The 11,910-nt window shown below is 36.1% G+C and overlaps 1 protein-coding gene across 1 annotated transcript in view; it reads right to left on the bottom strand.

The window, feature by feature from the left end:
• Positions 1-11,626, bottom strand: part of LOC109110986 (histone-lysine N-methyltransferase 2C-like) — a 39,097-nt gene extending 27,471 nt beyond the window's left edge. Inside the window, exons 1-13 of the mRNA XM_042769836.1 lie at positions 11,506-11,626; positions 10,545-10,658; positions 10,049-10,191; positions 6,240-6,417; positions 5,779-5,877; positions 4,819-4,866; positions 3,306-3,443; positions 3,185-3,217; positions 2,955-3,104; positions 1,739-1,883; positions 1,322-1,554; positions 1,000-1,073; positions 281-484 (exon numbers count right to left, since the gene is read on the bottom strand). Of these exons, the coding sequence (XP_042625770.1) occupies positions 281-484; positions 1,000-1,073; positions 1,322-1,554; positions 1,739-1,883; positions 2,955-3,104; positions 3,185-3,217; positions 3,306-3,443; positions 4,819-4,866; positions 5,779-5,877; positions 6,240-6,417; positions 10,049-10,191; positions 10,545-10,644 (1,545 nt within the window). The 5' untranslated portion in view covers positions 10,645-10,658; positions 11,506-11,626. The remainder of the gene's footprint in view (positions 1-280; positions 485-999; positions 1,074-1,321; positions 1,555-1,738; positions 1,884-2,954; positions 3,105-3,184; positions 3,218-3,305; positions 3,444-4,818; positions 4,867-5,778; positions 5,878-6,239; positions 6,418-10,048; positions 10,192-10,544; positions 10,659-11,505) is intronic.
• Positions 11,627-11,910: the final 284 nt, after the last annotated feature.

Genomic DNA, 11,910 nt, shown 5'->3' with positions numbered 1-11,910 from the left:
ATTTGAAGTTCTGAGAAGTTCCTAAGAAGTCTGAGTTAATGCATGACAAAATATCACATTTCCAACAAAAAAAGCTATTGTGACACATTTGTTAAACGATTGTTGTTTTTAATGTAATGCTCTCAATGAAAAATTAAACTTGTGTCTCAGTTCTACAAATTAGACAATCAAAGACATAGAGATGCCATTCCTATCATTTATTTGCTGTTGACAAAACAAAAACATTTCTGGCAGTCAACAATTTAGCTCTTTTCCAAACATATGTCTATAGAAGACTTACTTGTCTATACTTCCATTCTTGTTCATGCTCTGATTCCTTGTGCTTCAGTGGATCTTTGAACAGTAATTCTGGGTCCAGTGGTGGAATAGCAGGATCAAACACTTCTAAAGGCTGCTGTGGCTGGGGCGGCTGCCTCTTAATGGTCTCGTTGGACATTTGAACTTTGTTAATGCGCAGGGCGGCCCTGTTATCTCTGGCCTTTTGCTGTGAATGGCAGAGTGGTTGTGCAGTGTTGATATCAAAGAAAGACCACTGAAATTCAAAGGTTGCATAAATTTGCTAAAATTACATTGTTTTTAGAGACTAATTGTCTAAGAGCTTTTTGTTTAATATATATACTTTAAGTGGCACTCCTTCACGTCAAGGTAATGTTCCCTTTAATCATATCTTTTTAAATGTATTTATCTCTTAGACCGTACTGAGCTCCTTGGGTAAAATTTATTCTTTTGACTTTTGAGCAACACTCAAGAGTCCCTTTATCCTGTTGAAATAAAAAAAGCTGGTTTATTCTGTTTAGTGGCGGCCTGATCCTGGTCTTGCGGGTAGAACAACATAGCCATGTTATTCACCAGCAAAACTTAGCAGGTAAAGCCATTCGACACACCAGCACATCAGCATTTAAAACACTGTATATGCTGGTTCACCAGAAAACCAGCTTCCAATGCTGTTGGTGATGATGATAAACTCAATGTACTGTGGCAGATACTGTGTTAACTTACCACATATGGAGCCCGGTCCTGTGAACTTGCTTTTCTCCACAGTTTTGCAATTTGTTTCACTCGTGTTGACCAGTCTGTAAGGTTATAACATTAAAATAAAAGTATCTATTAGAAGAATAACATTGAGGGATATTAAGAAGAGATGTAAATCTAAATATACCATACTGACTTTCTTAATTGCATTAATATATATTATGTTAGATTACATACTAAATAAAGTAAAACGGATTGCTAATAGCAAATTGTTTTGATTGTAAGATATATAACTTTATTGATTTTCAAAGGTGCTAATGACAGATCACTCTGAAGTCCCTTGGCTGACCTGGATATTCCTCCTTGAGGTTTGGGAAATTGACATTAGTGTACAGGACCGGTGCAACAGTAGCAAGTTCTCCAAGCGTTTCCTCTTTCTCCCACTTCAAAGTGCTTTTCTGTGCGGTGGACAAGGAGTCTCCCTCCACCTCAGAGGCAGCAGCTGGAGCAGAGGCAGAAGTTGACCCTGTAGCGGACCACGGACCAGCAGTCTCCTGCGCTATCAGATTAAACTTCCTGTCCCTGTGCAGTAGATATAATAAATGCCATCTAGAAATACTGATTTTATCTTACTAGGTCACAGTATTTTCACCTACTGAACAAGAAAAGACAAATGTAGTCTATTCATTTTTGTTATCAGTATTGCAATTTAGATATGTGTGGGTGAGCATACAGTATGTCTGAAGCAGATATACACATGGCTGACCTAAGATTGTCTGAGAAAGCCATGCGCTGCATTGATGGGATATTTCGAGACATATCAGGCTCTGCTCCAGGACCAATTTGGGACTGTGAAAACTGCTGTTTGGGTTCCATCAAACCGTTCATCACTGGCATTCGTGAAGACATTCCTGTACAAAAACATAACAATACAAACTGAGCAATGGTGTATACAACAATGTCTGGTCTTCAAGACTTATCACAGTGAATTCAGTTTGATTCACCTGAGAATGAACAACCTCAGTTTGTAAAAACAAACAAAAATGTGTTTACAGTAATGCACTTAAGGGATGAGTCAAAATGCTACAGACACCATCAATTGAGCTTTTACAAAACCCAGAACATTCCGATAAAGGTGAAATTTATGATTTTTGAAGAATGTGCAAATGCCATCAACACCGAATTACAAAAATAATGTCAATACATAATAATAATGTTCCAAAAATGCATCAATTCCCTACAGGAGGCCTTTGTTCACCCCCCGGAGCTGTGTGAGACACTTTTTTTTTTTTTATAGATGGGTGCTTTTTATTTCACTTCTTTTGGACTGATGCACTGCAACACCTTTTGAGTGCCATTAAACAGCTTGAAAGATCAAAGACAATTTTTTATATAACACTGACTGAATTCATCTGAAAGAAGAAAGTCATATACACCTAGGATGACTTGAGGGTGAGTAGTTTATGGGCTAATTTTCATTTTTGGGTGAACTAACCCTTTAACTCTCCGATGCTTTATGTGAATATTTGTTGGTACTATGGATTGAGGAATCACTGAACTATGCTGGTAATGACAACACTTACAACCACAGTTGGCTAACGATGCTTTTGGGAAACCCACCTCTGGTGGAGATGCTGAAATAATACAGAATTGTTTTGACAACACCACAATGTTCACACTCTTTTGAAAGTCAACCTACAAATGCCACACTTACAGTTGTCTGTGCATTAAAACCAGCATGGGAGTATTTTAACATGGAATATATGAAACACATCATACATAGACAGATGTTACCATCAACTGTTAAATTAGAGTCTCAACCATATTACTGAAACATTCAGGGCTCCAGACTAACATTAGAGAGCAGTGGCTTCAGTGCTACTATATTTACCGATGGTGTTGCCAGAAGAAAGTTTGGTGAGGGAGGGGACCATTTGGTTGCAGTCTGGAGCCCTGATATTTCTTATTTTCCTGCAACAAACCTGAGTTGGGTTGGGAGGGATGTAAACCAGGGCCTGTGGGACCTTGCAGGGTTTGAGCTCCCTGGATCTGTTGAGGCATCTGAGGAGGTTGGCTGGTGCTGGGGCTCAGGACAGCTGTGAAGAGATCCTCCACATCCTTCCCACCAAGCTCTGCAAGAAATGGGTCAATACTTACAACATACCAAATTAACACATTCACTTGCAGTTGCTGCTTTGAGTTTATAACCTACCTGGTATTTTGTAAAGTCTGCTGAGTATGGATTCTGTAAGGCAGAAAGATTCGCTGTTTACATTTAGATGTTTCAGGAAAAAGTGTTACTATTCAACAGTGCATACATTTGTTATACAGACCTTCTGTGACCATCTTGTCCAGTTCAGGGCTAAGGATGCCATCCAGTGGCTCCTCAGGCACCTGACGAATGTGAGTTCTGCCTAGATGAGTTTGAGATGAAAGGGATGCGTCCTCTGTTAAAGGAGCAACGTCCAGACCTATACAAACACATATACACAAAAGCACACAAATAATGTCATGTGTATCTCAACAAACTAAAATTACAAACCACTGGACCCTGATGTCCTGACATTGGGTCAGTCATGGTTTCACCCTCGTGAAGTTTCTTATCTGTATAACTGTTTCTTTTGTGGAACACACACAAAAAAAGCAATTTATAATTTTCTAAGATTTTTTTTTTGTTCATACATCGAAAGTCAATGGGGTCCCCAACTGAGAATAGACAGTAATTTTACAGACAAAAACAGGGTCACGTATTGGAGTGCTGTTTTATACATCTCTGTGCTGTCTTAATTTGCTCGTTTTCACCACTTCCGCTTTAATTCTAGTGCACTGACTCCTTTGCTAAACTCAACATCCAATCAGAGCTCTCTTACTGACGCCGATTCAACATGTTGAATCAGGAAAACTGGCACAGACGAGATCCGACATGTGAAAGGCCTTTTCTTAAGTTCTCATAAACATCCAATATGCCAGTAATATGTATGCTGATAAGCAACTAGTTATCAGTGAGAATCGGTCCTTAAACTAACGTGTTTAAACATTCTCTAAACAAAATATTTTCTGTTCCATATAAGAAAGTCATACAGATTTGGAATAACATAAGGGTAAATGGTAATTGAATCTTCATTTTAGGATGAAGAATCTCTTTAACATAACTAAAACTAATAAGAAAAACCAGACCAGAGCAGGTTGTGATTCCTGTTATCTGAGTCATATCTGATACAGACAAAACTGAATAAACAACTTGTGCTGCAAAAATAATTCACATAGAAATACTACTTTGGGCTCTGAGGGAGGTCAGACCGCCTCGTCCTCCAAGGCTGTTTTTACAACAGGGATGAGAGCTCGACATTTTTCACAAATTGCTACAGGCATGTTGGTTCCTTTTCATCAAACCAATGACTCTGTGGATCTCGGTGGGACAGTGCCCTTATTCTTCACTCATCCATTCAGGTAGAGGCCCTGACTGCCGCTCACAGGAGGAAGGCCATTCATCAATGCCTTCTGTTTTCTGAAAAAATGCCTGTCTCTAGAGCATCTCAGGTTCTGTGTTGGTATAAGAGAAGCGTCCTTGATCACACCTGTTAGTCCAGCACTCGACTGCTGCATCATTCTGAATCTGTTAGGTAATGTAAATGCTTCTGATAGCTGTGCGTTCTGGGATGTATATTTGGTGAAACTAAATGGACTGCATGATGCATAATGGTTAGATTCAGGTGCAGTGCACATTGTGGGTGATATGTCAACAATTGAAAAAGTAAAACAAATGTTCCCATAAAACCCAAGCAAATGAGTGCAAGAGAATAGAAGTAAAAGTAAATAATTTGAAATATGACCATGAGCTCTTACCAAATGGTGAAGGAGAGTACTCAACTTGGAAAGGGCAAAAATCAAGACCTACAAAGACCCAAACCAAACACAATGAGGGATCAGCACAATGAAGAGAGAAAGAAAAATTCTGCAGATGATCCATACACAATGTAAAATAAAATTATTTTAAGAATGAAAAATGGAAATGCCAAGAAAATTAACATAATGACAAGACAATAAAGTAACTATTTCTTATGTATCTATTTTCAAGAAAATGTGTAATTACACTATTTTCTTATGTAAAGAAAGCTCAAGAAAATGTGTAATTACTGGGTGTAGAAATGTCTGTGCGTGATTTCAACTGAATAATGAATTTACAAGAGAACTGAATTCTGTTTGCATCACTGAATCACTATTTTCTTGTTTATCACTTTAAAGCTGCTTTTGTATAAAGCGCTGTATAAATAAAGGTGACTTGACTTGAATGACACTCAAAAGCAGAATAAATATGTGCACATCACGAGGCCCTGTGGCATACCTGATTATGATCGATTATGATATTTTTAAATCATGTGGATCCAGGCAAAAAATCTACTTCATGCTACTTTCAAGTTATGTTACATTTGAAAGCCCTATCGAAATGATTGAATTTTAGGCTTTATTTGAAAATTCTTTGATAGGAATACTTTATATCCATCATCTAAGCACAAGCCTTTATATCAAAAGATTTTAAGATTATTAGAAAATAATTCAGCCAAGTGTATTTACATTTATGACTGGTAACGTAGTTAAAAACTACACTAAGAAAAAGCTACTTTAAAAAAAAAAAAAAAAAAGGGAAACTTTATTGCAGTTTAACTATGTTTGTGTCTCATGAAGTTCATGTTTCAAAGCAGATTCTTCAACAATGATAACAGTAGACCTAGAGAGCTGGAGACCATTGAAACAGCAAACACGTGCTGTTATTTCTCATGTTTAGAGACACTCATAAAAGCCTACCGGACTCCTCTGTTTGCTTGTTATCTGAAAACACTCCCAGCAGCTCTGTGTCTGATTTCAGCTCTTCGGACAGGTCCACTAGAGGCTCCACAGAATTCTCTGTGGATGCGGATAAAGCAGGGAAGTGATTATAAGAGCCTAATGACTGCACTGGTCTAAATTGCGGTCAGATTTAAAGACAACTTGAAATTGCATTCACAACCCATTTTTCTTTCCATAAGTGGACATTTTTGGGTGACTCTGCTGGCACCCGCTCTCCATAATAAGACCAGGAATGTGTGTAAAGTAAGTAAACAGGGTCTATTTAAATTTCATGTTGACTTTAAGTGAACAAAATGTATAAATCAGACTGGGTATGAATATCATATGAAAAAAAAAAAAAGACAAAAACATAAACAAAAAGGCTGAGACAGGCCGTGTGTGTGTGTGTGTCTGAGCACCATTAGCTGTGAGAAACGTACGTGCTGCTGCTGCTTTACTGGGCAGCAGTGCCGCTGATGCATTGAGTGATGCGTTCGACAGTGGCTTCATCTGATTGGCCGAGAGCTGTTTCCTGTCTCGCTCATCCTCTAGTAGCCGTGTGGTTTCCTGTTTGCTCTGTTTGCTCTTATCCAGCAGGTCTTTCCCAAAAAAGGCCTCCTGCAAGAGAAGATTGTGGAGTCAGAGTACTTCGGAATTCAATATAAAATATGTGACTGATTTGTCCATCTAGTTAAAGCTGATGTAGGTTTTAGAAAACGACTGGTTTCATAAAGCAAGCATTAATCAAACAATAAAAGATTTTCCATGGTTGACGGTGATGGAAATATTTAGAGAGTAGGGAGGCATATGGTACTGTAAATAAAATGCAGATACTGCATGTAATGCAATTTAATGATAGCAAAACATGTAGAATGTAAAGAAACATGTATATTACAGAATATTAGAAAATGAAACGTTCATTACCCAAGACCCACTTCTGTTAATCAACCAAGTGGACACAGTATCGGTCAGGGTTTCCATATTTTTCACATTTTTTCTCAATTTATTTAAGACTTTGATCTTTGACAAGATCAAACATCACTATGGGTTAAATTGCATCTAACTGTACACAAAAGCAATATTTAGATTATTAAAAAATACAAATATATATATATATATATACATTTTGGGGCAAAATGTATTTCTTTAATTATTTTTTAAGAAATTTGTTTACTCACAAAGGTGAATTGAACTGAAGTGACAGAAAACATGTTACAAGATTTATATTTCAAATGAGTGCAGTTCATTTAAACTTTCTATTCATTAAAAAACACTTAATGAATCATGGTTTCTACAAAAATATATAAAGTAGTATAACTGTTTTCAACATTGCTAATAATAATAAATGTTTCTTGAGCAGCAAATCAGTATATTAGAATGATTTCTGAAGGATCATGTGACACTGAAGACTGGAGTAACGATGCTGAAAATTCAGCTTTGCATCACAGGAATAAATAACATTTTAAAATATATTCAAATATATAACACCTATTCTCAATTGTGATAATAGTTCACAATATGACTGTTTTTACTGTATTTTTGAGCAGAAGAGACATTAAAACATAAAAAAAATCAAACTGACATATGAAACTAAATAACCAACTTAGTGCGTGTATATATATATATATATATATAATTATTATGTTATATATAACATTACATTATATATTATACCTTAAATTATATATAAAAGTATTCATACTGTGTACTGTGTATATTTATTATGTATATATAAATACACATGCATGTATATGCCAGCCATAAATATTATAAATATTTGCATGAATTTTTATTTTTTCTTCCCCCAAATTCCAGGGTTAAAAACAATATTGTCTGTGCAAAACACACACACAGCACTCAAAGACAACAGTAGTGCACTCTGGATGATCATGACATTCAAAGCAAAACTTCTGAAGAGGCGTATTCAAATCACATTGTGCTGTTATCACTCGTAATGAAAGTATTGTTGATAGAGTATCTTTGGGTACAGTGGAGCCCTTCCAGATGGCTGTGTGATTGTCTGAGCAGACAGTCTGGCAGCGAGGCTCTGTCTCTCAGATGGCGTTACTCTGCACTGACTGTCACGTTGTGGGAGCCCCTCAAATGAGCTCATGTTTCATCCCGTCTTGTACCACTCCATCGACGGCCCACAGGACGCACGATCCACGGAGACACACGCCGCTGCACGTGTGCACGGCAATCACAGGAACAAGCATGAAAGCAACATACGTGCTGTAGCAGCCGTAATACGACTTCCCGGCACACCGGCTGCTCTGTCAATTCAGCTCAGCTCACCTGACAGCGTCCAGCTCTGGGAACCTGCCTGGCTGAGACACTAAAAGCCTCCATTTTCAATAATTGATTTGAATCTACTAAAAAAAAAATCAACTTTAGATTCTATCATCTCAGACTCAACACATAACCTAAACAGAACAGCAATACATCAAACAAAAAAAGCCAATTATGTCATTCCCATCCCATTCACTCTTCCTTTCTAGGGCTGGGTGATATGACGGTATAACACAACATCAGTGTGCAGGACATGCTATTTACACGTGAGGGTGATACAGAATCATGTAGCGTTATATACAGTGGGAAGTGGAATAAGTCTTAAATAAGTCAAGATTAAGGGTTGTTAATAAGTACAGCGCCAGATTTGTTGTTTTTGCTGTACTGCATTAATAGAGAATTCTGATGTGTGAATATCGGCTAGAATTTAGAATCTGAATCATTTGTTTTATAATAGTAGTTTACTGATTTGAATCTTTATTATTATTATAATTATTATTATTTAGTATATAACAATGGAAAATTCCATTTAAATTTTTATTCAATTCATAAAACCTTTTGTTTGCATTCATCATTTTCCAGATAAACCAAAATGGCATTTATTTGATAAAAAATACAGTAAAACCAGTAATATTTTTAAATATTATTACAATTTGAAATAACTGTTTTTTATTGTAATACAATTTAAATTGTAATTTATTTTGTGATGACAAAGCTGAATTTTACGCAAGAGGATTAGGGCCAAGCAATAATAAAATTTTTTTGCTAAATTTCGAGAAAAAACTTGTTAAAGTTCAAGAAAAATTTGAGATAAAATGTTGAGATTAACCTCATTAAATTTTGAGAATTAAGTATGTTTCGAGAAAAACTCGTTAAATTTCAAGAAAAAAAGTTTAAATAAAATGTTGAGAATAAACTCATTAAATCACAAGAAAAAAGCCGTTACATTGTGAAAAAAAGTCGTGAATAAAGTCAATTCTCAACATTTTATTTAGACTTTTTTCCTCGAAATTTAACGATTTTTTCTTGTAATTTAATGAGTTTATTCTCAATATTTTATAAACTTTTTTTCCTTGCAATTTAACAACTTTTTTTTTCTCAAAATTTAACGAGTTTATTCTGGAAACATAACTACATAATCTATCTATCTCTTACTGATCCATATCTTTTGAACAGTAAATTGTAATTCAGCAGGATTATCTCAAAATATGCTTTCCACTGGATTACTTAATTTATGCGCACATTTTCTGTTATTTTTAACCAAAAAAAAAAAAAAAAAAAAAAAAACCACCAACTGTATTTTCATATATAAATTTACCATGACATAAAATTACTCATATTATGATATCACATTTTTGCCATACGTTATGCTATCTAACATTCATTTGTAAGTATGCAAGTGAAAGCAAAAGCACTTTGAAGACTTTGAGATCAACAATAACAGCAGGTTGAGCTGGAAAAATGACATCATCTCCCTAAGAGTCTACACGTCATGCTCGACTAGACGAGCTCCCAGTTCATCCAAACCCTGCTAAGAGCTGTGGCCTCTCCTGGCGCATCTGTAGCAGTCGCCGAGTGAAATCTCAAGAATTTCCTTGAGATAAAGGGAGCATCTGCTGAAAAGCTGATACTGATTCCAGAGAACTGCAGCTTAGAAATGATCTCATATTGTGTGGCTTGTTTTGCAGAGATCTGCTACAGCTTTTCCAAGAGAACGTGACTCATGATTTTTGCCTGGTAGATGAAAAACTCCACAAACTTGCACTGAAGGACCCCAAGCCATATCTAGACACCAAATATCACAGAGAATCTTATGATTTGAGCCAGCAACCACCAAAAACCGTGCAAAAACTAAGCAATGGCCTGACAACCACCCCAAGAGATGGTACATTTTGCACAAACAAACACCACTCATATTGTCTTTAAAATCGAGTTAATCTATTATATTTTAAAAGTTGACCTGTAGGTAAGTAGGGAAAGCCTCCTCCAGTTTGGTCTTCTTTTTCCTGTAGCGTTTCCTTATTTTAACCTCAGGATTGTCGGGAAAGTCAGATAAAGGAGGTTTTTCATCAACTGGAGTGTCAGGCGCTTGGTCACCCCAGCCTGTCAGGACAGAAAAGAGTAACCCGTTTCATTCTTTACATTACATTCAGATCTTATGTAATCCAAAAATAACATCAGTAAATGCATACATTAATAAATGCATTTTATTAATACATTTTGAATGTATTTTTCAAAATGCACTAGTGTAGATATTAATCAATAGATCAGTGTACACTGGGGTGTCAAACACATGTGATCAGGATGAGATCACTTCTGAAGTGGTTGTGGACATTTGGCAGCAGTTGATCCACTCAAGCAGATATGAAAAAATGATAACGTCAGAAGATATTGATTTAGGATCTAACGTAAGCCACCAGCAAGTCATCGTAGTGAAAGTGTTGAATGATACTCACTCTCATCTTTGCCTTGCAGGGTCTCAGAGCCAGTGGAGTCCTTCCTGAACAAGGCCTGTTTGGTTCTGCCCGGACCCATCCGGTTCCTCTGTCTGACCATGAATCCTCCAATACCTGAATAAAAGCAATATTTTTGTCCAATAATATTTTTTCTTTTTCATTTTGAGAGAATTTTATGGCACCAATTCATATTTATGCAATAATTATGATCCATTCCCCCCCACTGAAAATACAGAAAATTAATATATATATTTTTTCAAAAATAATTTTTACATTTATTTTTTCAATTTATGCAGCATTTCAGATTAAAAAAAAGAGACTAGCTGTGCACTTTTTTCTGCATTATGGCTGATTTGTAGATTATATATGCAAATGTTTTTCATATTTTCCCATTTATTTCCTATGGTGGTCATTTTGACTGATTTTTTTTTTTAGCCTTTTCTTAATCATGCCCTCATTTATTATTATTTTTAAAAAAAAAAAAATTTTGTAGCATCACATACCAAATGCCATAAAAGTCACCAGGTTTTGTACCATTCCAATGAAGCTATGATTTTTAAAATTTCAAAATCTAAAAATATTCAGTCAAAAGTGACCAAAGAGGCCCAGAGGGTGTATGTAAACAAGAAAGCTCTTCATGCAAAAACATAAATACAAACCAAATATCAAATAACAATTTACATTCATAAAACTATAAATATACCAATATATCAAAAAGATGCCTATTTTTTTGTATAATATAATGTAAAAACATTCATGAACATACAACATACAATATCTACAAGATGTTTGGATGTTTTGGAATAGACAATTTACAATTCATAACATCTGATACAGTGGCACAGAAAAATAATGTAAAATCATGCATGAACTTCCAGCAGACCTGAAAAAGACAAATACTGTAACAAATGAAAACTAAACTTAATCATCTTAGACTCAACCCAAGCATCATGTCTCTCACCCGGGCCGGTAGGGCTTCCTCTTCCTCTTCTTGCAGGGATCTGTGTCTTTAGAGTCGTCTTCTGCTGCGGCCTCTCTCTCCGGGCTGGAGTCTGACTTTCCCTCACCGTCCACCATCTCCACTTCTTCTGCAAAACACATGCACACGCACACACACACACACACACACACACACACACACACACACACACACACACACACACACAGCTGTCAGGGATCAAACGGGTTAAAAAAAACAGACTACAGGAAGAGAACTGCAAAATGAGACACTTTAAAACTCGATGTCTATGTCCACAATAGAGTCAGTCCATTTGTGCTAAAAATAACATTTCAAATCACTATAATGAGCTGCCTACCTAGTTTTATGGCACACATAAAGTGACGGCTGTTTTAAATTGTAGGTATA

This window comes from Cyprinus carpio, chromosome A2 (assembly GCF_018340385.1).
Source record: "Cyprinus carpio isolate SPL01 chromosome A2, ASM1834038v1, whole genome shotgun sequence".
Lineage (NCBI taxonomy): Eukaryota > Metazoa > Chordata > Actinopteri > Cypriniformes > Cyprinidae > Cyprinus > Cyprinus carpio.
This window is presented reverse-complemented; position numbering and strand designations above follow the sequence as displayed.